General features: G+C 41.2%; 1 protein-coding gene across 11 annotated transcripts in view; it reads right to left on the bottom strand.

The window, feature by feature from the left end:
* Phldb2 (pleckstrin homology like domain family B member 2) overlaps positions 1 to 26,819 on the bottom strand; it is a 101,227-nt gene that overhangs the window by 35,634 nt on the left and 38,774 nt on the right. For 9 of the 11 annotated variants that reach the window (XM_035444527.1, XM_027412577.2, XM_035444529.1 and 6 more), the window contains exons 4-7: positions 19,334 to 19,477; positions 18,108 to 18,245; positions 6,269 to 6,397; positions 56 to 211 (exon numbers count right to left, since the gene is read on the bottom strand). In XM_035444527.1, the coding sequence (XP_035300418.1) occupies positions 56 to 211; positions 6,269 to 6,397; positions 18,108 to 18,245; positions 19,334 to 19,477 (567 nt within the window). The remainder of the gene's footprint in view (positions 1 to 55; positions 212 to 6,268; positions 6,398 to 18,107; positions 18,246 to 19,333; positions 19,478 to 26,819) is intronic. The other 2 variants (XM_035444530.1, XM_027412581.2) reach the window with 1 other exon arrangement.

Raw genomic sequence — 26,819 nt, 5'->3', positions numbered from 1 at the left:
CACAGTTAACAGTAAATCTTCATTTTTTCACTTCAAGCATCACTGAGCGAATTACCTTCCTAGCGACAATGTTCCGTTGATACTCCGCCACCTCCCTCAGGAGCTGTTGAGTCAAGTTCTCCTTTTCCTCATCAAGACGGCTCTCGTGCTCAAGCTGCTGGAATTCCAAGTCTTCAAAGTGTTTGCTCTCGACATCCAACAGGTCAGCATCCTTTGGAGAAAATGGAATGAAAATGAAGCACGCCAGAGTGGCTGCAGCCTTCCCGACATGAAGAAACAACAATGAAAAGTCCTCATTCCAATATAGATATCTGGTTACAACACCGTGTGGGGCTAGAACAAGGTGATGGAGGTAAGCCCAGAGGTGGCTGTTAAGGGGGAATGGTGGCAGTATGGTGCAGAGGGCAGTTTTTACTTCACCAACAGTTGTTTTTCTGTGTTTGCAAGACAGATTTGAAATGGACAGTGAAGTATAAAAAGATTTCTAAAAACAACTAAATGTTATTTGCAGACCACTCTCTTAAGGAAAATTGTTTCCCCTAGTTTTCATATGAATTAGAAATGATAACGGATTAAAATAGCCCACAAATTAGTCCAGAAGTATATAAGAGGTCTCTAAAGGGGATATTCATACCCCCAATGTGGTAAGGTAATTCACTGGGGTACAAGGAGAAACTGGTAAACCTTTTTAGATTTAGTGTTTATTTTTCTTCTCAACTTTGTTTCTTCTTATCTCTTCTCTCTTTGTTTTCTTTCCTTGCTTTGCCTCTCCCTCTCTCTGGATAGGGTCTCTCCATATAGCTCCAGGTCACCAGGCTCCCTCAACTTCCTGAGTGCTAGGATTACAGGCATGTGCTGTCAAACCCAGCCGACTTTCTTAACAATTGTTTTCTAATGTACACACAAGTAGACAAGTATATATAGGTAAGTTAAAATATATAAATATTGAGCAGCCATGCAATAAATGTTTACTATGTATTATTATGTTATTGACTATATAGTATAGAGAAGGGTTACATGCTTAAGAAATTGGACTGAAAGGAGCAATCAGCAGTACCTGAACTTGAACTTTGTTGAGAATACAGTAGTTTGGAGAGAAAGATTAATAATGAAGCCTATGCTTGTATGAGGGAAGGCACAGGAAGGAATGTGGGAAGCCTCTGATTGTTCTCCTCGGTTTTGCTGGGAGCACACAACTCCCTAAAATCTCATTTGGAGGGCTGGAGAGATGGCTCAGCAGTTAAGAGCACACATTACACTTCCAGCGGACCTGAGTTTGATTCCCAGCACCCATGCTAGGCAGCTCCTGACTGCCTGCAATGCCAGCTTCAGAGGGATCTAACACCATCTTTTGGCATCTGAGTGTACCTGTACTCACATGCACATATCTACAGAGAGACATGGATAAGCAAACATTTAATTTTTAAAAAATACATCTTTTTAAAAAAGGTATTTGGAGCCGGGCATTGGTGGCACATGCCTTTAATCCCAGCACTCTGGAGGCAGAGGCAGGAGGATTTCTGTGAGTTCGAGGTCAGCCTGGTCTCCAGAGTGAGTGCCAGTATAGGCTCCAAAACTACATAGAGAAACCCTGTCTCGAAAAACCAAAGCATCTGGAGAAAAAGATTTTTTTCACTGAATCTTCATGGATTCATTACAATTGTGCACATATCTCTTTGTTGGAAAGAGTAGAACCAAAGCTCTCATCAGGGAGACTGTGTGGCAGCTGGCTTATGTCAACTTGACACAAGTTGGAATCAGGACAGAGGAAGAACTTCAACTAAGAAAAATGCCTCCCTAAGACTGAGTTGTAGGCAGGCCTGTAGGACATCTTCTTAATTAGTGATTGATAGGAGAGGGAACACCCCCGCCCCCGGGCTTGTGGTTCTTCATTCTATAAGAAAGCAAGCTGAGCAAGCCATGAGGAGCAGCAGTCCAGTAAGCAGCACTCCTCCAAGACCTGTGTGTGCATCAGCTCCTAACTCCAGACTCTTGCCTTGTTTGAGTCCTTGTCTTGGCTTCCCTCAGTGGACTGTGACTTGTGACATATAAATCAAATAAACCCTTTCCTCCCCCAAGTTGCTTTGGTCATGGCGTTTGATCACAGGAATAGTAACCCTAACTAAGACACAGATTCAAAAAGTTAGGCACCATTATCCCATGGATAATCTTGAAGGCAGTTATGGAAACCCAAAGATGATGAAAATGACTAGGTGCTCTTCAACCTACGAATGTTCTTGAAAACAGGAATGTATTCACTCACTGCTTTTGCACTGGGGTTGGAACACACTGTACAAATTATTCTTGAGTCCATTAAAAAATACTTCTTTACTTTTGGAGCCACTAACAGAATTACAAATGTGGTCCATGTAGCATATTTTTTAAATTATAACATAAAATATTTGGTCAGAGGCAGTTAGACAATGTGGCTAACAGCTCTGTGGAGCCAAGACACTTGGGGCATTTCTTGCTGCTGCTGCTGTTCAATTAAATCATCAAAGAGAGTTTAAAATAATAATTTGATAAGTCCTATATCACTATCTAACTTCTCCTCCTCTGGGTTTTACTTACTGATAAAGTACGATTTTTTTATTCAAATGGAATCCTTCTGTCTCTGCAATAAATTATATTCTAGAGATGAGTCACAGAAAGTCTATTGGTTGCCATGAAATTACAGACAACACCACACCAACAAGGTTATTATGCTGATGCACACTGGATTTTAGGAAGCAGAGAGTAGGGAAAACACAATTTGAAAAACATTCAAATATGGGTGTGGTAGCACATGTCTACAATCCCAGCACTCAGGAAGTTGAGGCAGAAGGATCTTGAGTTGTGAGACTCTCTCTCAGGCAGAAGGTGTGTGTGTATGTGTGTTGACTGTTAGGGGGAGATTGATATTAAATTTGTCTAGGCCAAATTTTAAGAACTATGAAGACATTTTAAGAGGATTTGAATACATAGACACACTCATTGGTTTTCCAAGGGTATCTCAGTATCTCCATGTCTAGACTTTGATTAACATTTCAGCTTATTAGAATTGTTTAATTATAGGAATTAATTAAGAGAGAATTAAAATGTTGTATCTCAAACAAAACATCTGCAGTCTTGAAAGAATGTACTAGATGACATATTTATTCATACAAGCACATATAATTAGGTTTTCAAGCTCTTCTAATTAAGCTCAATTTGGGGTTTAAGGTGCTTAAAAAGAAAAATGTAAAGTCCCCTTGCTGGCTTCTGAACCATCTTTAAAGTGTGCATATGGCTCATAGTGTACACTGTACTAGCCAGCTGCTTACTCCACATGTGGTAACAATACAGCATGTGTCACTTTAGCCCTGAAAGACAGCAACAGAGTCACCCATTAATTTTTACCGAATATTTAAACTACTGAATGAAAATAATAGGGCGCGGGGTAGAAAAGCTGCAAACTCCGCTAAGCTCAGCACCCAGGTTCTGTGAGTGTAACCATCTTCTCGGGCAACTTAGTGCATATAAACACTGAAAGGAAAGCTGTGGGGAAGGGGTCAAGCCTTTAAAAATGAGAATTTGGGAATGGAGTTTGAGACAGGATAACGGACTCAGGCAGCTCTCGGTCAAGTACGTGCGCAGCTGAATGAAAAGCGGGACAGCACTTGACACATGATCACATCCCTCTACCGGCTGGCAGGTGAAAGGGCAGCGGAAGAAACACAACAGTTGCATCAAGAAAAATTTGGTGCCGTTCTTTTTTTTTTTTTTTTTTTTTTTTTGTGTGTGTGTGTGTGTGTGTGTGGAATAACTTTTTCTCTTTTTTTGAGAGTTTTTAAGGAAGACATTTACAAGCAGATCTTTAGGTTTTCACTGTCCAACAAAGGAACAAAACGAGAAGAGCAGATGTGTACGGCTGAGTGTGGCTGTAGAAATAATCTCATAATGGATTAAGGCCGAGTCTGGAGACAAACTGAGATGGGGCACAGGGTGTGTAAACTTCTCCTCACATCATGCGGTGGAGTCAAACAGTCCTCATGCTTTTGTGATATGGACAGAGGTAAGCATGCTGACTTTAAGGACAGTGAGGACAACAGGAGCTGTATAACTTTTCTGAGACCGTGGGAAAAAAAATTTAGAGCCAGTGATGGAAAAGGGGACTCCCAGTTACAGGTGTCGAACACAGAATTTTTAAAATCAAAAAACCAAAACCAACAATCTAGACAGGTGGTTCTCCATCTTCCAAATGCTGCAACCCTTTAATACCGTTCCTCGTGTTGTGATGACCCCCCCAACCATAAATTGTTTCATTGCTACTTCACAACTGTAATTTTGTTACTGTTATGAATCATAATGTGAATATCTGATACGCAGGATATCTGATGTGTGACCCCTAAAAGGGTCACAACCAACCCCAAAAGGCCCTGATCTCGAGGAATGGTTACTATAAACAACTTTAGAATACCACACCAGCCAGGTTTCTGCCTCATCCACTTTAACAACAGAAACTATCCTGACAAATAAAAGGAACCCTTAATCTCAGCTTTCTCCTCGGCACCGATAGCAGCCCAGGATTGGCAAGTCTTTCCGAACTAAACAGCAGCCGGGAGCCATATGTCGTCATATTTGTTCTGACTCGATGAGGTGATTCATTGGTAAGATGTCATAAGGGCACAAGACACTTCAGCTGGGGTTTTCAAGGCAGCACACAGCTTAAGAAAATGATTTTACTTATTTATTTAATTATTACTTTTTATTTCATGCAGCCTGCCATCTAGTGGAACTAGCTGTCAGAAAAATAGACTCTTGGCTCTAGTTTTTATGCTTCTGGGAAGCTTTTGCAGGCTGAAGTGACAACACAGGAGGTGCTAATATGGAATGAACTTCCTGTAGGAGGGGAAAGTTCCTATTGGTTAAGTCAAGAAACTAGTGAAGTGTAGGGAGTCACCCTAGCCCCGCCCAATAGTCCTGGGGCAGGTACCAGATGGACCCGGGGACTCGCCCAGAGGGGCGTGGTGAAGGAAAGCCCGGGTGACGTAAGGGAGCTTCTTAAGGGGCTGCACGTGGGGACGCGGGCCCTTTTTGTTCTGGCCGCGCTGGCTGGGTTCTATAACCTAGCTCTGGCCTGTGTTTTACCTTGGTGTCTTCTGGAATAAAGAGACCTTAATCTTACAGTGAAGAGTTATACAGACACAAAGCCTCCACAACTGAATTATGAGGTTCCTTACTATGAGGGGAGCAGATGTTACTACAAGTTAAGGCAAGAGCATATGGTCAGATATTTTCCTTCTGTTTGGAGAGGATGAAGGAGTATGTTTGTTTATTTATTTATTTTTAGTTGATGGAACCACTGTTTATATCATTTCCTTCCTTCCTTTGAGTCATGATTCCTAGAGATATATAGATTTATAAGTGATCCTAAAGAATCAGATAACTCATGTGAAATCATAAATTGTTACTTAAGACTAATTACTATTCCTGTGATTCCTTGGGAGGTGCAAGACTGCTAATGCCTATTTCCAGGGATCACTGCTGATTTGGGCTGCTGCTTCAGAGATGACCCAGTTGTCAAGACACTCTGAAATCATACGTGGCTGTGCCAGTGCTTGTGAGGTTATCCACTTACTAACTCTCTTTCCATAAAGAAACCAGCAAGTTCTATTAAACTCTGCCAGCATTAGGAATGGGAGAGTGAGCTGGTAACATTCAACTAGCAGGACCATGCTCCAGGACCCTTTTAAAAATTAAGGTGCCTATGTGAGAAGATGTCAAATGTATATGTAATACTCTGCATCTTTGATCTGGGTTTTTGACTGTTGTCATCATGCTAAAAGCTCAATGTCTCTAAACAGCAGCAAGAAAAATGTCAAGATGGGGGTACAAACAGCATAGGGTAATTTTCAAATAAGAGTATAAAATCAAGCTAAGAAGAAAGACATTCAAGGACAAACAGTACTCACAATCCAGTAGAGGAAGATGTCGGTTGACTTAAATGCTACAATCTTGGCGACAATTACAAGTCAGGAACAATTTCTCCTTAGTTACCAAGAAAGTCCCCAGAAACATTTTTGCATTATAAATTAGAGAAGTCTAACAAGGAATTTTTCAACGGATTGACATTGAACCATGCACACTGTCAGCATGCATATATCTATTTTTAAGGATCTAAAAACTAGAACTTGGGCAAATGAGAAGTGGTAAGTCACAGATAAGCAGAACTTAGTAGCAAAACAAACAAACAAACAAACAAACAAACAAAAAACCAAACAAGCGGCGATTCCTGTTTGCTACTGACCCTCTTGAGTTGTTGCTGTAACTGCTCCCTCATGGACTCAGGACAATTGTCCAGCTGGGTCTTCTGCTCGGAGTAAAGCTCCTGAAGCCTCTCTAGCTTTTCCCTCTCAGCATCAAGCTTTACCTTCTCCTGAAGTTCAGAATCAGAAAATAGAAGAACGGACATTAACCTTCACACCCCAGGCAGGTGCTAGCGAACATCCCCCGGTGGTAACAAACAGGCACAAGCATACACTAGGAATGAACAAACAAAGCTTGTTAGTGGTTAAGGGCAAAGAGATGAAAGCAGAATGGAAGACCCTGCCTCCTTCAGCCAGTACTGACAATAACCTGCCATCGTTCCTTCCCTCCTTCCTGCTACCACATACAGGGGGGCAATGGGAAGGACGAGTGCTGGTCACTAGTCCACAAGGAACAAAAGAGATGTTAACTGTACCATGTGCTATCCCAGCCAAGAGTCCTTTGTCAGAAAACTGGATAAAAGAGTGCGGCCGTTTATTTACCTTGAAGGACTGTCATGATCTGAACTGCTACAGTATTTGCTAGACTGCTTCGAGAGACTACTGCAGCCTGTTCCCGGGTCAGAGTTGCTTTAGGCACACTCCTGGCAGCCTTCTCATCTGCCATGCTTCTAACAACGGGGAAAGCTCTGAGATGAATCAGGAACATCCAGAGAAAAGATCTAACGCAGATAGCAAGAGGGAGGAGAAACGGTTGCCAGAATGATTCAAGCAGCAATGGTGGGAAATCAGGCAGACTGGACACAGGGCTGTGACCCTGACCCTGCAGACATAGCTTCCTTACAATGACCCCCCACCAAAAAAAAAAAGAAACAATGAAGAGAAAGACTATGAAATGAAGGAGAACCCCAAGAGCCAGCAGCAGAGAAAAGAGGGAAGAGACTATTAATCCCTCCATGTCACACATGTCAAAGTGGCTCCGTGATCTAACTGGTATATACTATGTGTAGTGGTGGTGTGGCCCCATGGGACCCCTCTTGAATTAAACACTATTTGAAGGGACGCTTATGCAAGGTACTCTCATGTTCAACTCTCAGTGTAAACAAATCCACTATCTTTTAACCCTCATCGGTAGCTAAATGACTTATGCCTCTTCTATAACAAAAGATCCCTTTAAAAGATGAAGATTTCAAATAATACTGAGACACCGTCCTTTCTGTAATTTTTTTATAAGAATGGCCATGAGTTCCTGCATAAATGCATATCTAGATTCTTGAAAAAGATGTTATAGTAAATCTAAAAATGTATAACATCCATCTAGGTTCAGGAGAGTCAATTTTTTTGAGGTGATTTTAAATTTTCAAAGGCCTTTTATGAATCCATTTTATTTTCCTCAAAATAATTGAACCAGAAAGTCATAAACTCGAAAACCCTACCCCATTTCTCAATATAGGAAATTCTACAACTACATTAACAAACTACAAGATAAACCCTCCAAGCTTCAGCAGTCTTCCTGCTCACTTCGTGGCTAGGAGAAAGCCAGGGCACAGTTAAGAGAAGCTATGTACAAAGATCACGATACACCAGTACCTGTTAGGGTCACTCATTAGTTTCAGAATCAGTACCTGTCCCTTAATATTAATAGCAATACACAACACTTGCTGATTTCTGCCTAAGAAAATGTTTTTTATTTCCAGAGGGTCAAAGACAGTCTGATTTACACAGCAGAAGAAGTGTATCCAAAAAGATTTCTAGTTCTAAATACTGTGTCATCAGACTTGGCAACAACTGTAGTTTTAGACAGAAAGTTTAAAAAAAAATAGACTACGCCTTATAATTAAATATCAAAGGATCAAAGACCTTCGATGTAAAGTTATTCCAGATGTAATGCGATACTAGAATATTGGGTAATATAGACAGAAAACCACTGATCTCCAACTCAGGTCTCAAATCTGAACACTACCAGATCCTTGCTCTATGGGCTCAGCATTTCAAATTGTTACTAGTAAACACAAATAAATAACTTGTGGAGAAAAAAAAAGTACCTCACGTTTACATAGTGTCTTCTGTCTGATCTGCTGGAAGCGTTTCACAATTCCATACAAGGGCGCAGTTAAAAGAATTATGCAAGCAGGCACCATTAGAGCCTTCTGCAGCTTCGATGTGTGCACCAGGAATTCTCTGACCACTACATTGGTCCCAGAGCAAAAGCTTTGTGGGGCCAAAGCCAGGGCAAAGGAAGCGAGAGAGGGGAAGGATGCAGGGAGGATTAGTGGCAGGTGGGCTCACACTGACCACAGAGGTGACATCACTCCCTGGGAGCCCTGGGTAGAACAACTTTGAGCCAGAAAGAAATTAATATTCCTCTGTTCTATTGATAGTGCAGGAAGTTTTCAACTGAAGGACTTAATAACTAACACATCACCTTCCACAACGAAGGAAAAAATAAGTATTCCAGAGTTCAGGGATTCTTGCTTTTCCCATGCAAATTATTAAAATGGAGCATTATTATTCCCTTCCCCAGCTTATGAGAGTAAACATCCTATTCAATAGACATAGTGGTATTTTCCAAATACTGAAGCAGAAATAGATACAATGTTTTTTAAAAGGTTTATTTTTCTTTTAAGACTTAAGTTGATTTTATATAAATGAATGACTTGAAAATGAAACAAATTTTGCTTTGTTAAAAATAACCTTATATAAAGACAGGGAATTCTCCATCAAAAACCCAGTTTACAAGAAGACACTCATAAATCCAAGAGCAGAACAATGTGACCTCAGAAGTTGGTTGCTCCTTTAGAGACCATTCTCTGTTCTGGGTTGGCGTCGTTTTCTGGTGATGCTCGGACAAAATTCAGCTGGGTCAATGCCCATTACTAGGTCCTACCTATTTTGAACATTTAAGGGAGCTCTTCCTAAACTTTTCTACTCATATAAAGTTAATGGTAAGTTACTCACACATAAATTGCAGCAGAAATCAGTGTATAAAGGTTGGTTTGCACAGTTGCCCCTCAGTAACTGCAAGAGATTGCTTCTGGGACTACCAAGGTTACAAAAGTCCACAATGCTCAAACCTTTTATAAAATGGTGTAGCATTTGTATGTAACCCCCTCACTCCTCCTGCCCAGCTTAAATCACCTCTAGATCACTTATTATATTTAATACAATACAAATAATGTGCACACAGTTGTTACAATGGAATTGGGCGAGGAATAGTGACAGTGATGTCTACATGTGTTTAGAACAGATGTTGTTGTTGTTAAGATCACTGACTCTTGGGATTAGCTGAATCTGTGGATGCAAACAGCTGGCTATATTTGTTGTTGCAGAGGATTTATTTGCTCATTCACTTCATAAAGGCTAAAAGAGAACTGCAGACAGACAAAAGAAGGGTTGTTCATTTTCCTTTCTCTGCAAAATGCATTTAGTCCTGTGGTTCATTGCCCTCGTTACTCATTAGAATAGCACAGGAAGGATTTACAGATCCTATTTCCAAACCTTGACTTAGTCACAAATACAGACATAAAAGCAGACAGGGAAACCTTTAAAAAAAAGTCTCTCTCTTTTTTCTTCCATGTTGCCAGATTGAGAACCTCTGGCTTAGCTATCTAGGACTAGGAGATACAAAGGCATTTACAATTTCATTTTTCTAATGACACAAGCCAGTAATTCAAAATCAATCAAATATTGTCTGTATGGACTGGAATAATAACTCAAGTTTGAGGCCCTGAGTTTGAGTGTCCAGAGCCCATGTGATGCTGATTTGGCAGCATGTATCCGGAATGCCAACAGTTCTCCAGTGAGATGGGAGGTAGAAAGAGGAGGGTCTGGTAGCTGGTGGGGTAGCTGGCCTGGTGTGGCTGCCTTGAACAAAAACTTTGTCTCAACTAACCAAGGAAGGCCAAAATCCAAGGTAGCCTTCTGACCTCACAGGAGTGTCATGGCACACATGTACCCATGCTCACACAGGAACACACACTTCAAGAAAACACCTCCCTAGTGTCATCAACCCTGCTGTCTTACCTTCCTTCAGAGTGTAAAACAGTCTCTCTTAGGAGTAAATTTCCAAAGAATGGATCCTATTGTTCAATAACATCCAGAAAGGACAGAGTTCAAGTTCAGGTGCCAATGACTATTTTTCAATCATACAAAAGACCAGGAGTGTGTTTAAGTTTACTCTAAACAATTTGCATTTATATGCAAGAGTGGCCAATATTCCTTAAAAAACAAAAAACCAAACAAACCAAAAATACCCTCAAGATCCACGTAGAAGTACTTATCGTGCTAGATCTTTTGCTTGGAAGACTTACATAAGTTTTCTCTCTTCTTGGCTGTATTCTTGAAGGAAGAAACTGAAAGGTAGCTTGCTGACTTTCTGTGAATTCTAATAGCATACCAAAAATGCCCTAAGTACAATGACAAAGGTCACTGTACCACATGTATGCCTGCAACTCTCCATAAGCAGGTGGTTCAAGGTCACCCTGAAAATATGCCAGATAAAATAAAGGACATCCTGTTACATCTGATTGCAAATGAATAACTCATATGTTAGGGTAAGCATGATCCAAGTATTGCCTGGGGTATAGATTTAAAGACTTGTTCTCAGCTTACCTGAAATTCAAGCATAACCGATTTTTTTGTACTTACATTTGTTAGTTCTCCCAATTCTACTAGCTTTAAAAAAATGATATCAAGTGTACATGCATGCACTTGATACCCATAGAAGCCACAAGAGGGCACAAGATCCCCTGGCATTGGCTGTTGTGAGCTGTTCTTTGTGGGTGCTGAGAGCTGGAGTCCAGCCCTTTGCAAAAGCAGCAAGTGCTCTTGACTGTGAGCCATCTCTGTAGCCCTTACTTACTAATAGTGCTATTGCATTTCCAGGTTTTTGAGGTTTCCCCAATATCTATCATTGGTTTATAGTTAAATTTCTCTGTAGTGGGATATCATAATTTCTATGGATTGAATCCCCTGAAAACGGGGGAAATGGTATCAAGAATTAAAGTCTACTTTTGTAATTTTCAAATGCTTTAGCTCAGACTACAGCACACAGTAGGCACCCAGGCCTCACTGATATGTGGAGGTCTGACTTATGTTTAGAAGTGATGCATCAAGGTGTTAAATCTAAGATGTCGAAGCCATGTGTGCTGAGTGGAGGGCCTTCCAGAGATTTCTCCAAACACCCTGAGCGTCTTTTCCTTCTAGTTCCTAAAAACCTGTGTGTGCTTGGGACCTGAGCATTCTGTTGGACTCACAGGTTAGCCACCAGATAAGTCAATGTTTCAAACAGTCACTTGACATTTATTTACACAGTTAAGGAGTATTCTGTATTTAAAAACAGGTAAATCTGAACAGTCGATTTCCGTAAGCAAGAAACCCTAAGGGGGGAAAAAATCCTATCTGGAATCCAGTTGGTTTAATCCTCAAATCCCATGATCCAGCTCCACTTCCTTTTGCCAGGGAGCTGACTTTGAAATGTAAGAAAGAGGCCCTGGAAGAGCCAGTTCCTCCTAACCCTAACTGTGACCTGGCAAATGTGCTGAGCTTCTGGTATTAACACCTGAGAGGAATGTGAGCCAGGCTGCTGTCCATCCATCCCCCGCCCCCATCCACCTCAGGAAGGGCAGGGAGGAAGCAGCAGCTACATTGGCAAGATAACAGTGAGAACTAAAATGTCTCCACTTCACATGCAGTAATAGTGCTTATTGTAGAAAAGCTAGGACATCAAAGATTTCCAGGCTTTATCCAGGAGTATGTCATGGCGACAGAGACCTACACTTCAGCTCACAGTTCAGTGTGTGCAGATGAGGGGGGACACAGAGGAACAATGTGGATACAAATGTATGCAGGAACAAAAGACTGGCCTTCAAAGGGAAGGATGGCTTGAGTTTTATGATTACCATCTGGGCAATGGAAAGACTTTACCGAAAGGAAGGAAGTGGGGGCTTTCCTTTAAATATCATATTTGATTTTCAGCCCGAGTGACTATTGTACTTCTTATATGCTAAGATGCACAGATGACACACCAAAACACAGATAATCTCCAAAGAGAGGAAGTGGAGAAGCTATTTTTAAGATAGTCAAAAATAGACAAAGATAGAAGAAAAAACATAGATAACAGATGCTCATGTCCACATTTTCTCCCAAGTCAAGCTTTGCTCTTGAAGTAGGGAGGGAATAGAGGGGAAGTAGGAGAATTTGCAACCTTTCCAAACCAGTCTGGTGTACAGGAACCTGGGTGTACAGGAGCTAGGTGTACAGGAGCTGGGTGTACAGGAGCTGGGTATATAGGAGCCTGGGTGTACAGGAGCCTGGGTGTACAGGAGCCTGGGTGTACAGGAGCCTGGGTGTACAGGAGCCTGGGTGTACAGGAGCTGGGTGTACAGTACTTATAACCTCCCCACCTTGTCGTCAAGGTAAACCATCCTCTCTCCCTTCTTTGCTTAAGGCTATGCAAAAAGGGATGGTGGTGTCTTTGCTTAGCACCTTATTAAATAAACATCCCTTCTGATTCATGTTGAAATCAGGAACTCATATTTTTTTGCTCAAGGTTTACCCATGTTTATAGAGGCTCTATATGTGATATATTTACTATCCCAGAATAGCAACAGGCAGGGGGGGCCTTTATCTCAAGGAACACATGGAAACAAACTGACCATGGTTCCCTAAGAGGAGGGAAGGGCTAGACCAGGAACCAACAGAAAAATGTTCACTAAATGTACAATAGAATATCGTATCCATATTTTATCATGTATGTATAATTACATGTGTAGTTGACATTTTATGTAGTGACACATGATCGTCATTTATAACATGAACATTTTTAAATTTTAAATAAATAAAATAAAAAAATAGTCCCCAAACCAGGTAAAATAAATAAAACAAAAGACAAGTCTCAAAGACCAAGGAAACACTGTCAGTAATTTCATATCAAAATGCAAATTTTGTTATGATATTAAGCACTTTTTCTGTGCTTCTAGGCCTTCCTTGCCTGCAAGAAACTAGGGCAGGTGTCTGGAGAGATGACTCTGCAGTTAAGAGCAATGGCTTCTGTTCCAGAGGACCAGGGTTCAATACCCAGTACCCACACAATGGCTTACGACCATCTATATAAAACTCCAGTCTCAGGGGAATTGATGCCCTCTTTGGACTCTTTGGAGACTGCACACATGGTGCACAGACATACACTCAGGCAGAACATACATGCACATGATATAAAAATAAATAAACTTTTAAAAAATAGAGCAAAAGTAGAGCAGAAACACAGGGTGTACTGGTAGCATCTGAGTCAGAGCTTCACCACTGGGGATATCTTTGGGTTTGACTTTCCTCATTCCCCACTTTATGTCTGAGCAAAGGAACAGGTGTGTGGAAAGGGAAACATAATCCAAAGGGCAAAGGCCATTTCCTCCTTCTGTCTTACACTCTGGCTTGACTGGCACTGTGATTACAGGCCTCTGGCATGTGCACTTGGGCCACATATCCCAGCTGTCCTGACACTTGGCTGCACACAGTTCTTTAGCAGGTGTTTGGCTCAGTTTCCTTTTGTCATGCCCAGCCTGGACTGGCTGTTACGAGGGGAGTCCAAGGACAATATTCCCAAAGCACACTGGGCAGTATTTTAGAAGCTACTACAAGCTGGATAAACAGTGGTAACAGTGCTTCCCTTGCCTCATTGGCTAGAGGGGGAAATAAATATCTAATAAGCCCCCTAAATGCAAATAATAAAGTATGATGATACAAGGACTAAAAGACAAATAGGGGGACGAGATCTCGACTAGAAAATGCCATGAACCCTTTTCTGGAAAACTAACAGTAAAACTGTGTGCCCTTGAAGACAGAAACAAGGTGTGGACTGTGACAAGGGAGCTCCAGGTGGGGAAAGAGCAACTGAGAATGGCCTGGGTGTGGAGCAGGTGAGGTGGAGGATGCATCTCAGAGCAAACAGTGAGAAAGTCATGGTGAGGGTGGCGGCAATGCGGGGAGGATGGTGACAGTTCACGGGGAAATTTAGGTGTGTGTGACATTCCCCACACTACATCTCCGACAGAATATAAAGGTAGATTATTAAATCTACTCTAAAGAGAAAAAAGGGGGATAGAGAACCAGGTTTAAAAGCAGATTCAATAATCTACCTTTTTATCCTATTTCTATATCCATCCAAGATACTACACAGCACTACACATCTCAGTGTAATTTGAATTAGATTTAAAAGAATTCTATGATCTAATTTCTATTTTTTTTTTGAAAAAAGCATTAGCATGGCTGATCTGAAGGGAATGGACTGAAGAGGCAAAGGCCAAAAAGTGACAAGAAGGGACTCTGATGAATTCAAAGAGAATGTTGTCAGGGAAGAAGTAGAGCCTCTGGTACCTGAAAACCACTGTGGTCATGGATTATGTTACGGAGAAGCGGGTGTTAAAATCAGTGTCCAGGTTCCTGCTGGAGCCATCAAATGGGTAGAGCTGAAAGTTCTTAGATTCAGAAAACTGGAGGATGCATGTGGGGGAGAGGAAGCAGAGGTGGCCCACAAGGGGTAGAGATCAAGAGTTCCATTGTGGATATGTTCAGTTGAAAACAGCTATGAAGTATCTGTGGGGAGATGTCAGGTCGTCTACACAAGTTCAGAAAAGAATTGTGGGCAAGAAGCGTACGTGTGAGTCACCAACATACCAGGTTGTTTGAAGCCATGGCTTTATAAGAAGCACCAGGATAAAAGAACTGAGTTCAAATCATAGATGAATACCAGAGAGAAAAGAGGAAGGGAGCAGAGGAATTACCTCAGTTAATGAAGTACATGCCATGAAAACTGAAGGATCCCCAAACCCACATTAACAAACACCCATGTGTGATAGCACACTAGGAAGGGAGGGGCAGGTGATGTCTGGGGTCCATTGGTCAGCCTGCTTAGTTTAATAGATGACTTACAGGTCAGTGAGAGACCCTGCGTCAAAAAAGTAAGGTGGGAAGCAGGGTGATGGCTCAGTAGGTAAGGGCACTTGCTGTTAAGCCTGATAACCTGATTTTGATCCCTATGATCCCCATGATGGAAGGCAAGCATCAACTCCTGTAATTCTTCTCTCACCTCCCCACATATGCTGTAGAGTGTGCACAAACAGAATAATTTTTAAAGAACAGGGCAGATGGTGTCTGAAGAATAACACCTGAGGTTGACCTCTGACCTCCACATGAGCTTGTACACACATGTGCACACACACACACACACACACACACACACACACACACACACACGCCCTCCACACACACAAACGTAGTGCAAGAGAAAGAACTCCAGAAAAGGATGAGCAACAGGGCAAAGTTGGAGAATGCAGGGGAAAAAAAATTGTCCACTGTATTGAATGCCACTCAAGAGCCTGATCACAAGAGTCTGAAAAGCACAGAGTGGGCTGGGAACTGCTGACGCCCTTGGGAGTCTTAAAAGGAGACACTTGATGGAGCAGTGGAGACTAAGCCAACTGGAATGGAAAGGATGCTGAATTGGCAAATGAAGAAGAGACACAGTGTCTGCCGGTAAAATTGTGTGAGAAGTGTAGGATGCCCAGGGAAGGTATCTATTTTAACTGATGATGTTCTAAGGAAATAATAGCAGTACACTAACAGTACAAGTGCGGTAAACTGGCAAGTGCAGAAACGCTGAAGACTTGAGAAGTAGGATAGGGTGACCGAACATAGGAGTCAGAAATTCCTGTGTCAGAAAATGCTAGAACAAGCTTATTTATGTCATAGGACAATTCTGTCAAGCAGTGGTAAGTCACTCCTGATTTGGCTGTTTAGAATATGTAGTGACACCATCTGGTCCAGTCTTTGTTTCCAATCCCCTGCCCTATCCCCCCCCACCCCACCCCCGTCCTCTTTGGGAGCCCATTACCCAAAGCCAGTTTCTGACATTTTTTACACCATGTGATGAGAGACAATAACTCCACCTGCCAAGACCCATTAATCCCCTAACAGCTGCAGGATCTGGTCCACACCCTGACTCTCCTTCTTGAATAGCTTGTCAGGAGGGATGGAGGGATGATGGGGCTGGCTTCTGGGCTTGTTTCTGTCAGTGCGGTGGGAATTCCACCTCTACCCCATGAGATTTTCATCGTGGCACAAGTGATAGTATGATTACTACAGCATAGTTCAATTTAATTAATACTTTTGAATAGTAAAATACTGACTATACCAAAACAAGTCATCTGATACCACCAACAAAAGTTTCTGGATATCTCAATACAAAATCTTTGAAAAAGAAGAGAAGCCATGAACTGCGACTGCCCGTATTTCAGTGTGTGTGTGTGTGTGTGTGTGTGTGTGTGGGTGGGTGGATGGGTGGGGCATGTGTGTGTATGTGTGTGTGTGTGGGGGCATGTGTGTGTATGTGTGTTGGGGGGGATTCACATGCCGTGGTGCACATGTGGGAGTCAGAGGACATCAGCTCTTAGTTGTTTTCTTCCACTTTGAGGCAGGGTCTCTCTTGTTCTACCACTGTGCTGTATATTCCAGGCTAGCTGACCCGAGAGCTTCTTGGGGATCCTCCTGTCTCCACTTCCCATCTTGCCAGAGGAATGCTGGAATTACAGACACATGTCTCCACGTCTGGCTTTTCTTTTGGGTTCAAAAGACCCTAACTCAGGGTGTCAAGTGTGCATAGCAAGGGCTTTCACCTCCTGAGCCGTCTGTCTCCTCAGCCCTGTACATCCATTAACTGTCTCGACTGTGAGTTAGAGAAAGACATGCCCACTATCTAAATATGTTCTTTGGAATTTCAAAGGCTGGCCAAAGAAGGAGCACACATAAAGTCTGAAATGAAAAGAGTGTGCAGTTTAATTCTGACAATCAGAAAATGTAGTAGAATTGTGCATAAGCTTCCATTTCTCACAAAGTACTTCTGAACTCAGTCTTCGGCAGTGAGATCCCAGGCCTTTACAAGAAGGGGCCTTAAAAGGAAGCAACATTCGGTAAAAATTCCTTTCACCCATGAGGAGGACTTACTCAAATTGAAACTGTTTCTTTTTCCTTGCTGAACAGAGAACAGAATAGGCAGGGAAGAATGTGTTAAATCTTGTTTGCTTCTTACTAACCCAATTTGGAATTTTACTTTTAATTTTAGGCTTAGTCCAGCTGTTACTAAATCATAATGGAAGAGGAATGTATACTATTTCCAAGAGGGGGTAAATTCCTCACTAACAAACACTTTTAATTCTAAGTTCTGAAGATTATTTTCCACATTTTCCCCTAGTGTCTGTTAGCTAACATTCAAGTTGTGGCCTGAAACACATAAGCAAGATCTCAGCACAGTGTCACCTAGGCCTGTAGATCACTTGGCAGTGTGTGGGGACCGCCCCCTGAAAACAGCAACACCTTTATTTAAGGAGCAGTGCACTTGCATTGGTGACAATGGCAAGGCTGGAAATATGAGACGAATGGGAACCATTCATCTTATTAATGAACAGAAAAGTAAACAGAAATGAGGCACCCTCGTTTGACTCTGCCCAAGTCAACCTGCAAGGACACCAATGACAAACATGCTCAGTACACTCAGAATAATAAAAAAATTAAAATAAAACACAAACAAGCAAAAAAATAAAGCAAAACAAAAAACCCAGTAGAATCAGAAGAGGAGAAAGGCTAATGGGGAAAAAGAATGTATTCACATAGCTGGACCAGGCTGCCATGAGATATCAGGGTTTCTTAACATCTGCTGCCTGTTACCTGGCACGTCTTTGTCTGTTTTTGACAACAGAGGACCTTAGAACTTTTTTCTAAAGCCACTTCATTCAGCCCAAATCATGCAATTCCATTTAACATTTAAATGCCAGTAGCTGGGACACCCGCCTCTCCCCTGAAAAGCGTGTTCTAATATAGTCTGTTTACCTTCGTCTTTTCACCTACGATGTTCTTTTCTAGTTCTGTGATTTTCCGGTTTAGATGATCCAGAATCTCCTTCTCCTTCATGAGCTCAGCAGTCTCGGATTTCTGCTCTCCATCCAAAAGAGCGCATTCCATATCCAACTAAGGACATACAAGAAAGCTCAGAAACATTTCACCTTCAGGAACCCCTGACCACCGCTGAGGTGCAGGCTGAACAGATTCTCAACAAGTGTTAGCGACCAGCCAGATTGTGGGGTTTAGGCATGAAACCTGGGATGCCTGCCTAAGAAAGACAGATGGGGGGGGAAGCCCACTCTATATTGGCTTAAAATGCTGGTTACCTGAGCACTTCACTTTCCAACTGCAACTTCCCCTGAGGAATAGTTTGCCTGTTTGCTTAGGCTTTAGCTCAAGAAAAAAGTGCCTGGAATACAGCCAGCTCTTGTTTGTCCCTGGAGTCTAAGTAGTGAACATTATCCCACCACCATAAGAGAGGCCCACATTCCTAGAGGATTCCGGGGGTACAAGAGATGACAGGTGAGGAGTCCCCTCACTATACTCTCAGGACTACTGGCACCATCTGTGAGCACTGACATGACGACTCCACCTCCCACCCCAGGCAGAATTCTGTGTTTCCTGACACTCCATATGAAAGTAACGGCCACTGCCTTCTGCTTGTATTAAATGACAGAGTCTACCTCCTGTTCTGCAAATCTATAGAAAGTTGGTTTTTACATTTAATTCATGTGTGGATCCCTTTATAGTATCTACATGATACCGACGCATACTAAGAATGCTCATAAAAAGTTTGTTGGATTTGAACCTGAATACTTCATAAATAGAGGTTAATTTAGCAATTGATTCTGCAACCAGAAAGCACATATTATATTAACCAAAAAGTTTTGGCTAGATATAAAGTGCATTAAAGCTGGCTTAATATGTTTACGCCATCAGATTATACAACACGCACGCGCACCTGCGCGCGCGCACACACGCACATGCGCACACACACACACACACACACACACACACACACACACACACACAGAGAATATGAGGCAGGGCTCTCTACAAATGATTCTCACTGAACAAAAACAGAGAGGGAACTGTTTGTTCATGTTAACCTCCACGAATTCACCTCCTAGGCCTGTTCCACAATGAGCAGAAATATATAAGCTGATGGAAAAAGAGAAAAGGCAGAGAGTAGATGGTAAGCTCCTAGCTTATACCTCTCGGGAAGATTCATCCATTTGGTCATTTATGTCTTTGATTTTCTGTTCAAGCTCCTCAAGGTTGTTCAGAATCACCATCCGGGCATCTTCCATTGCAGCCAACTCCTGAGTCCTCTGTTCCTCATCTATATCCTCTGGGGTCTGTGGTCAAGCAAAACAGATATGGGTTATTCCCACTTCAGCTCTAGAATTTTCCTCTCAGACTTATAAAACAGCTGCAGGCCTTAATGTGTCCATGTTCCTTCACATGGGTATGGCTGGGAGGACCAACCTGAGCTACATGAGACCTTTCTCAACCAAACAAAATAAATCAATCAAAAAGCATTTTAAAGAGTACCTGGGACAGTTTCATTGAACTATAATGCATTTTCTCACAGAGACAACACTGCTCTACTCAATTACATACCTAGACGAGAGCCAACAAACCAACTTCTATTCACAAATTCATATCCTTTTACAGCTCAAAGAACTGAGAGGCTATCCAGATGAGGAAGTGGTAGAATGCAGAGATGAAGTGGCCTCTTCTATATTATAAAGTTCAACACGTGCACACACACACCAGGGAACCAGAAACAAGGCTGGACCTTTGACACCTTCCTTCAGGCCATCTTTCAGCATGGTGCTATGTTGCTAGCTTCCTTAAAAGCTCCATCTATAGAAGTCTTTTAACTCTCTAGCCACACTGCTAGGTCTTGCTATTAGGGTTGCCTCCAAATAAATATTTATACTTATTTATTTGCTTCTAATACAAGGTGGCCATCAGCTTTGACATGACCGTGCCACACAATGTCAAACGGCTATATTTGATACTGCTAGTGGATGCCGCGTGCGTTGTGTTAGTTCACTCTTCACTAACCGTGTCTTCTCACATGGTTAAGAAATCAACAGGACTGAGAATAAGACACTGGTCACCATTTTTTACACGGAATAACCCAGGTTTCAAGGAAAGCGATGAGAACGCCCAACACCTCCTATGACAATGCATTCTCACAGTCTCACACATTTAATGGCAAATTTGGGGGGAAGAAAGGAGTGGTGTGGATGATGTACAAAGCCCAGCATGCTGAGCCACTGCTCACAAAGAAAACAGACTACATCAACATTGTCTCTTCTCCCCAGGAGTTTGGATTAGCTATGTTGAGTGTCACCTGGAAGACATAAAAATCTTTCTGTATAAAAAGAGAGGCCGGGGTGTTATTATTTAATTTTTGTATCTTTTGGAATAAGTGACTTTGGGATAAGTAAGTTGGTGACCAGATATTCCCCAAGTTAAAAATGAAAACAGCAGCCCAGTTAAGTACATTCCTGACTATCCTTCTTTAATACTTAAAAAGATCATTCACAGCCGGGTGGTGGTGGCACACGCCTTTAATTCCAGCCTTCGGGAGACAGAGGTAAGCGGGTCTCTGTGAGTTCGAGACCAGTCTGGTCTACAAGAGCTAGCTCCAAGACAGCTTCCAAAGCCTTTCTGCCTTGAAAAACAACAACAACAACAACAACAACAACAACAACAACAACAACAAAAAATCATTCACAGGACATGGTGGTAAAATTTATAATCCCAAGATGTGGGAAGTGGTGGTAGAAGGACTTCGGATACTTCATGACCAGCCTGATCTACTCAGCAAAACTGAGGTTAGCCAAGGCTACAATAGGCAAACCAGGTCTCAGAAAACCAAACCAAATCAACCGACCAAACAAACAACCAAACAACCAACCAAACAAACAAAAATCACAGAAATTAGAGGAACCAAATAATCACTGCACCTGAATTTACTGGGTTCATTTGTTTCTTAATCCTGATATAACTTTAAGGAAATGTCTACCATGCCATAGTCTACATGATTCATCTGTAGTCTTCATTTCTTTACCCCATTTTGTAGTTCCAAAAGGAGACTGAATAACTAAAAATTCACAATCTTGGCCCAGTGTGGTTACTCACATCTGTAATCCCAGCACTCCCGAGGCAGAAACAGGCAGATCTCTGTGAATTTAAGGCCAATAGATACAAAACATTTGACTCACAAAGATATGATAGATGATAAAATATTTTCTTTAATTTTGCCAAATACAAATAGACTGGATATTGCATCTGTAATTCTTACTTTATTACTTTTTGTTGTATATAATCTTACTATGTGAAAGCTAAAACCTTCCTTTTTTATTAAACAAAAGGGAGGAAATACTGTCGAATAAACCTCGTGTATACTGTAAAGATTTGTCACCCGAATTGGTTTACTTAGATGCTGATTGGCCCCTAGCAAGGCAGGAAGTATAGGTGGGACAACCAAACTAAGGATGATGGGAACGAGAAGTGTGGAGTCAAGAGACTGGCCAGACATGGAGAGAGCAAGATGGGCCCAATATGCTGGGAAGAGGTACTGCTACGTGGCAGAGTGAAAATAAGGAATATGGATTAGCTTAAAATGTAAGAGATAATTAATAATAAGCCTGAGCCGTTGGCTGAGCATTTATAAGTAATATTAAGCTTCTGTGTGGTACTTTGGGAAGTGGCTGCCAGGGATTTGGACCCAGTGGCTCTGAGACAGGAAACTTCTGCCTACACGATACCTCACTCTGACACACTACAGCTTCAACAACAAAATTTTTTTCTTTTAAATATCATTTTATTTTATTTTGCAGGGAGCTTGCAAGGGCAGAGGGTGGATATGAGAGAACGTGTAGGTGAATGGGCTAGGGGTGCAAGATATGAAACCCACAAAAAAACAACCAAAAGTTAAAAACAAAAATCTATTATCTCAGTAGGTTAGAACAAAGACACATAGGTCTTTCAAGCTTTGACATTTAGTTTTTTTTTTTTTTATTGTCATCTTAAACCACTGTCTCACCAACTAATAAAACAACTGCTGGCCTTTCTATTACACAGAATGAAGTTTATTGTCTCAGTGCCCAGGCACTTACTTTAGGTGGGGAGGAGTGTCTAACCATGAATGGCACTCAACACTACTACCCAGTAACTGCAGCAGGAAAGCCTGACAACCTTCAGAAAGCATCTGAAGGCCAGGATCCTGTTAGTCAGCATCGAATATTAGGTTTCTACTTCCAATGTGGTTTAAACATATCCGCCACCAGTGGAAGCAAAGCATTAGGAGAAGACAAAACAAATGAACAGTCTGCAAACTGCAGGGAGTGAAGATAATTAACAATAGACATGCTGAGTATTTATATGACTCAAAGTTTTTAGAAACTCTATCACAATGGGCTTATTTAACAGACTTTCTGTAATAAAGGGTACACAAGGGTTTTTGGGAGTTGTTAGGTTATATTCAAGAGGCATTTTAAAACTGAATGCTTTTGTTTGTTTTTGAAGATTTCTTTATTTGTGTATGTGTTGCCTGCATGCATATCTGTGTCCAAGGAGACCTAGAACTGGAGTTATAGCAGTTGTGAGCTATCTGAGGTGGGAATTGAACCCAGATCCTCTGCAGGAGCAGCAAATACTCTTAACCACTGAGACATCTCTGCAGCCACCAAACTGAATGTTTTGTGACAGAATGGAAGGAGTGTTTTATTGTAATCTCATTAATTTAACAGAATAAAGAAAACCGGTGGAGAACCAACCCTGTGACAGGAGATGGATAGCTTTAATGATATGGTGACTAAAAAGTGAAATTTTGAACACATTGCTCTTTATTTCAAGTGTGGGATTTATTTTTATAGCAATGCAACTACCACACCTATATGTGCATCAGCAAATATGTCATCTCCGAGGTAACTTGGTTCACAGACAGAAGCAGAAGAGAGAGAGGTAAGGGATAAGATGATTTCTACGTCTACTCCCATCATTTTGTACACCTCCTGCAGCTTCCTGAGGAGCGTGGCTTGTCACTGTGGATGGAACAATCACCGAAAAATAGGCCAGGAGCTGTCCATGAGTCAGCTAACTCAGGTAGTGGTAGACAGCTTCACAAAGACCATTCAAACGAGTGTATTTCCAAGGTCACGACCATCTTTCAGTGCTAAATAAACTAAGTTCCTGACTTGTAAATTTCAGCTTTCCTAAATGCCATAAACATCTTTTTTTGTGACAGATTTTGAGTGTTTTTTTTTTTAAATATTCCTCTCTTCTCTACTTTCCCACTTACAAATTTAACCAATAATAAGCACTATCCTTCATTAAGCAAATAATCCAGGAGCACAATATTAGGAAGAGGACACTCCAAGCAGAGGGCCAGGAGGTTTGTCTAAGTTTTCTGCTTCTGTTCTTGAGCTATCACAGGCCTGTATTTGAAAACTAGGTGAAAACCTATCCCTTGGAACCCATTGCCCTCTCATTTGCATCCTGATGTGCTTGGTGGCCATCTGAGATGAGTTTGATGTTTCCTGTATCAATCACTATAGTCTGAGACAATGGACCCTGCATTAATCTCCAGGCCTCCAATTCCACAAGACCTTATATGAGCAAATTAAAACCTCTGCCAGGATCTGCTTGTTTAGACAAGCTTTCTTGTCAGAGCCTTCCGCCAGAAGACACGCATTAGAGAGAATACACAGCTCAAAGATATTAACAAAATCAAGCCGCTCTATATAAAGGAGAAGAGATAGAAAACAAAAATGATGGATGTCACAAATCTGTAAGGAAGTGGCTGATAACTGTCCACAGTTTCAAAGGGATTGACCTACTTTTCCCGAGTATCCAATAATTTTTTTCAAAAAAATGTATTTTTATTTCATGTGTATAGGTGTTTTACTTGCATGTATGTCTTTGTGCCATGTGCACATAGTATCTATGGAAACCAGAAGAGGATATCTAATTCCCTGGAACTGGAGCAACAGACCACTGATTCCTGCCACATGGATGCTGAGAAGTGTACCCAGGTCCTCTGGAAGTGCAGCTAGTGCTCTGAAACACTGAGCCATCTCTTTAGCCCCAACACAGTAACTTTTCATTCCTTGGTCCCAGCTCCATCTTTACATCCTAACTGCTGAGTTTCAACTTGTCAGCAGGAAGGCCAGATGTGCCACTGAGAATTTCTCTCCTGTGAGAATTTATGTAAGAGAAACATGGCATGAGAAGGAAGAAGTGGTTGATGTATACCGTATACATTAATATGCATGCCACAGTCCTGATGTGCAGCAGGTGGTGCCCAATAACACATGAGAACTTCCGACCAGGAAGAACCAGTATGAAAGTACTGCTATATAGTTAAACTACAAAAATATGACCACATATACAAGCTTCCTTGGAAAATGATCCATGTGAAAACTAGGACTTGGTACCATGATGTTAAATTCAAATGTCCTTTTCTAAAGTAAATAGCTCTATTGTTAATATTTGCATTTTTGTTCAGGATTGCTTTTGTGTGTGTGTGTGTGTATGTGTGTTTGTTTGTTTGTTTGTTTTTGGTCTTTTTGTGGGTAATGCTGGGCTTTAAACCCATGGTTTTGTGCAAGCCTTTTACCACTGAATTATATCCCTGCTATTTTTCTTAAAGGATCAATATTTGGGCTGGAGAGATGCTTTAAAGGTTAAAAGCACTTCTTGATCTTATAGAGGACCCAGGTTCAATTCCCAGCATTGACATGGTTGTTCACAATCATCTGTAATACCAGTCCCAGGAAACCAATGCCCTCTTCTGACCTCCAGGGGTACCAGATGCATATGGCAGGGGCGGGGCTGGGGAAGCACAGATATACCTGCTGACATTTATACATATAAAATAATTTTAAAAATGTAAGTTATGTATTCTTCTAAAAAAGAAATAAAAGCCCCAAATTAAAAGATCTTTTGTTGATATCATTTTGTGGCCATGAGGGTTAAAAATTATAGATGGCATTATATTAAGACTTACTTTAATTAGTAAACCCTATTCATTTTTAAATGAATAAACCCACCTCATACTTGTGGTAGCATTTCTCTCTTATTTTGGTATTTTAGTTTAGCAAATGGAATGTATCTTAATTCTGAAGCATCCTCGTTGCAAAAAAGATGGTAGGAAATTCATAGAAACTTTTCTAGAAAACAAAAGTTCTTAATCTGTGTAGAAAAAATAACACTAAAAATGTTATTGAACATTTTTAAAGTCCTGAAATTTGGAAGATATTTGTAAGCCAGTATACAGTCAGAAGACTGGATAATAACTATAATTACCAGTAAATATTAAACCTTTACATTTCTAAAATGGGTCATAAATAAAGCCACTGAGAAGGTCTCTCGTAACAAAAGAATAATATTACCAACAAGCACTCATTATAAATATTTTGTTATGTTTTGTTTTTCAAGACAGGGTTTCTCTATGTAGCTTTGGAGCCTTTCCTGGAACTTGCTCTGTAGACCAGACTGGCCTCAACTCACAGAGATCTGCTTGCTTCTGCCTCCTGAGTGCTGGGATTAAAGGTGGGCATCAGCAATGCCCAGCTACATTTCTTATAATTACGTAAAGCTTGGGTAAATTAAAGAAAGAGTCAAAATGAAAAATATTTTGAAATATAAAATGTATCTATTTTATGTATAATTAAAGATAAATTTAATTATCTTTCAGCTTGGAAAATTGACAAATTATGACAGTACAAAGCCTTAACAAGAACATGGGGAACAAATTGTGCCATAAACTAGTGAAAGTATGTGGCAGAAGATAAGCTTTTTTAAAAAAAAATTTTTGAGATTATAGTAATATTATAGCATTTATCCCTTTCCGTTTCTACCCTGAAACCCTCCCATATAACATTCCCCACTCTCCTTAGAATTCAGGGCCTCTTTTCTCACTCATTGTTATCACATACATATATTTATAATACATACATAGCCTTACATATAACCTGTTTGGCCAATATGATGTTACTTGTATGTGTTTTCAATGCTGACCAATTGATAATGGACATGTTCTCTTCCCTGGGGAAGAGCATCTGTCTCACTCCCAGCTTTTTCTAACTGACTATAAAAGTCCTATGAATAAAAAAATTCCATCAGAATTCTGAAAAACAAACTAGGATAGTGCAGTATACACAAATGCCCCTTTAATGGTGGGAGGGCATGAAGAACAGTGGGTGTGCACGTGAATCCATGTGCACGCAATATAACAAGGCACACAAGCCTTATTATATAACAAGCAAGACTCACAGCCTTACTTCACAAGGCACACAGCAAGGCATGTAAGCAAGACTCACAGCCTTACTTCACTTCTTCAGCCTATTGCTGAGAGGGGCAGGGAGAAGATACAGGGTAGCTACATCTTCCCAGGGCAAGTGTTACTTTACAGCAGTGGTTCTCAACCTTCCTAATGCTGTGACCCTTCACTACATACAGTTGCTCATGTGGTGGTGAGCCTCCCAACTAGAAAATTACTTTTGTTGCCTGCCACTTCATACTATAATTGCTACTGTTACGAATCGGAATATAAATATCTGTGTTTTCTGATGGTCTTGGTGACCCCTGTGAAAGGGTCATTTGCCTCCCACCCCAGGAGTCGTAACCCCTAGGTTGAGAATCACTTTTTTACCTTGTCATTTAAGTACCTCCAAT

The sequence above is a fragment of the Cricetulus griseus genome, chromosome 4 (genome assembly GCF_003668045.3).
Source record: "Cricetulus griseus strain 17A/GY chromosome 4, alternate assembly CriGri-PICRH-1.0, whole genome shotgun sequence".
NCBI lineage: Eukaryota > Metazoa > Chordata > Mammalia > Rodentia > Cricetidae > Cricetulus > Cricetulus griseus.
The sequence above is the reverse complement of the archived record's forward strand: the minus strand, read 5'-3'. Positions and strand labels throughout refer to the sequence as shown.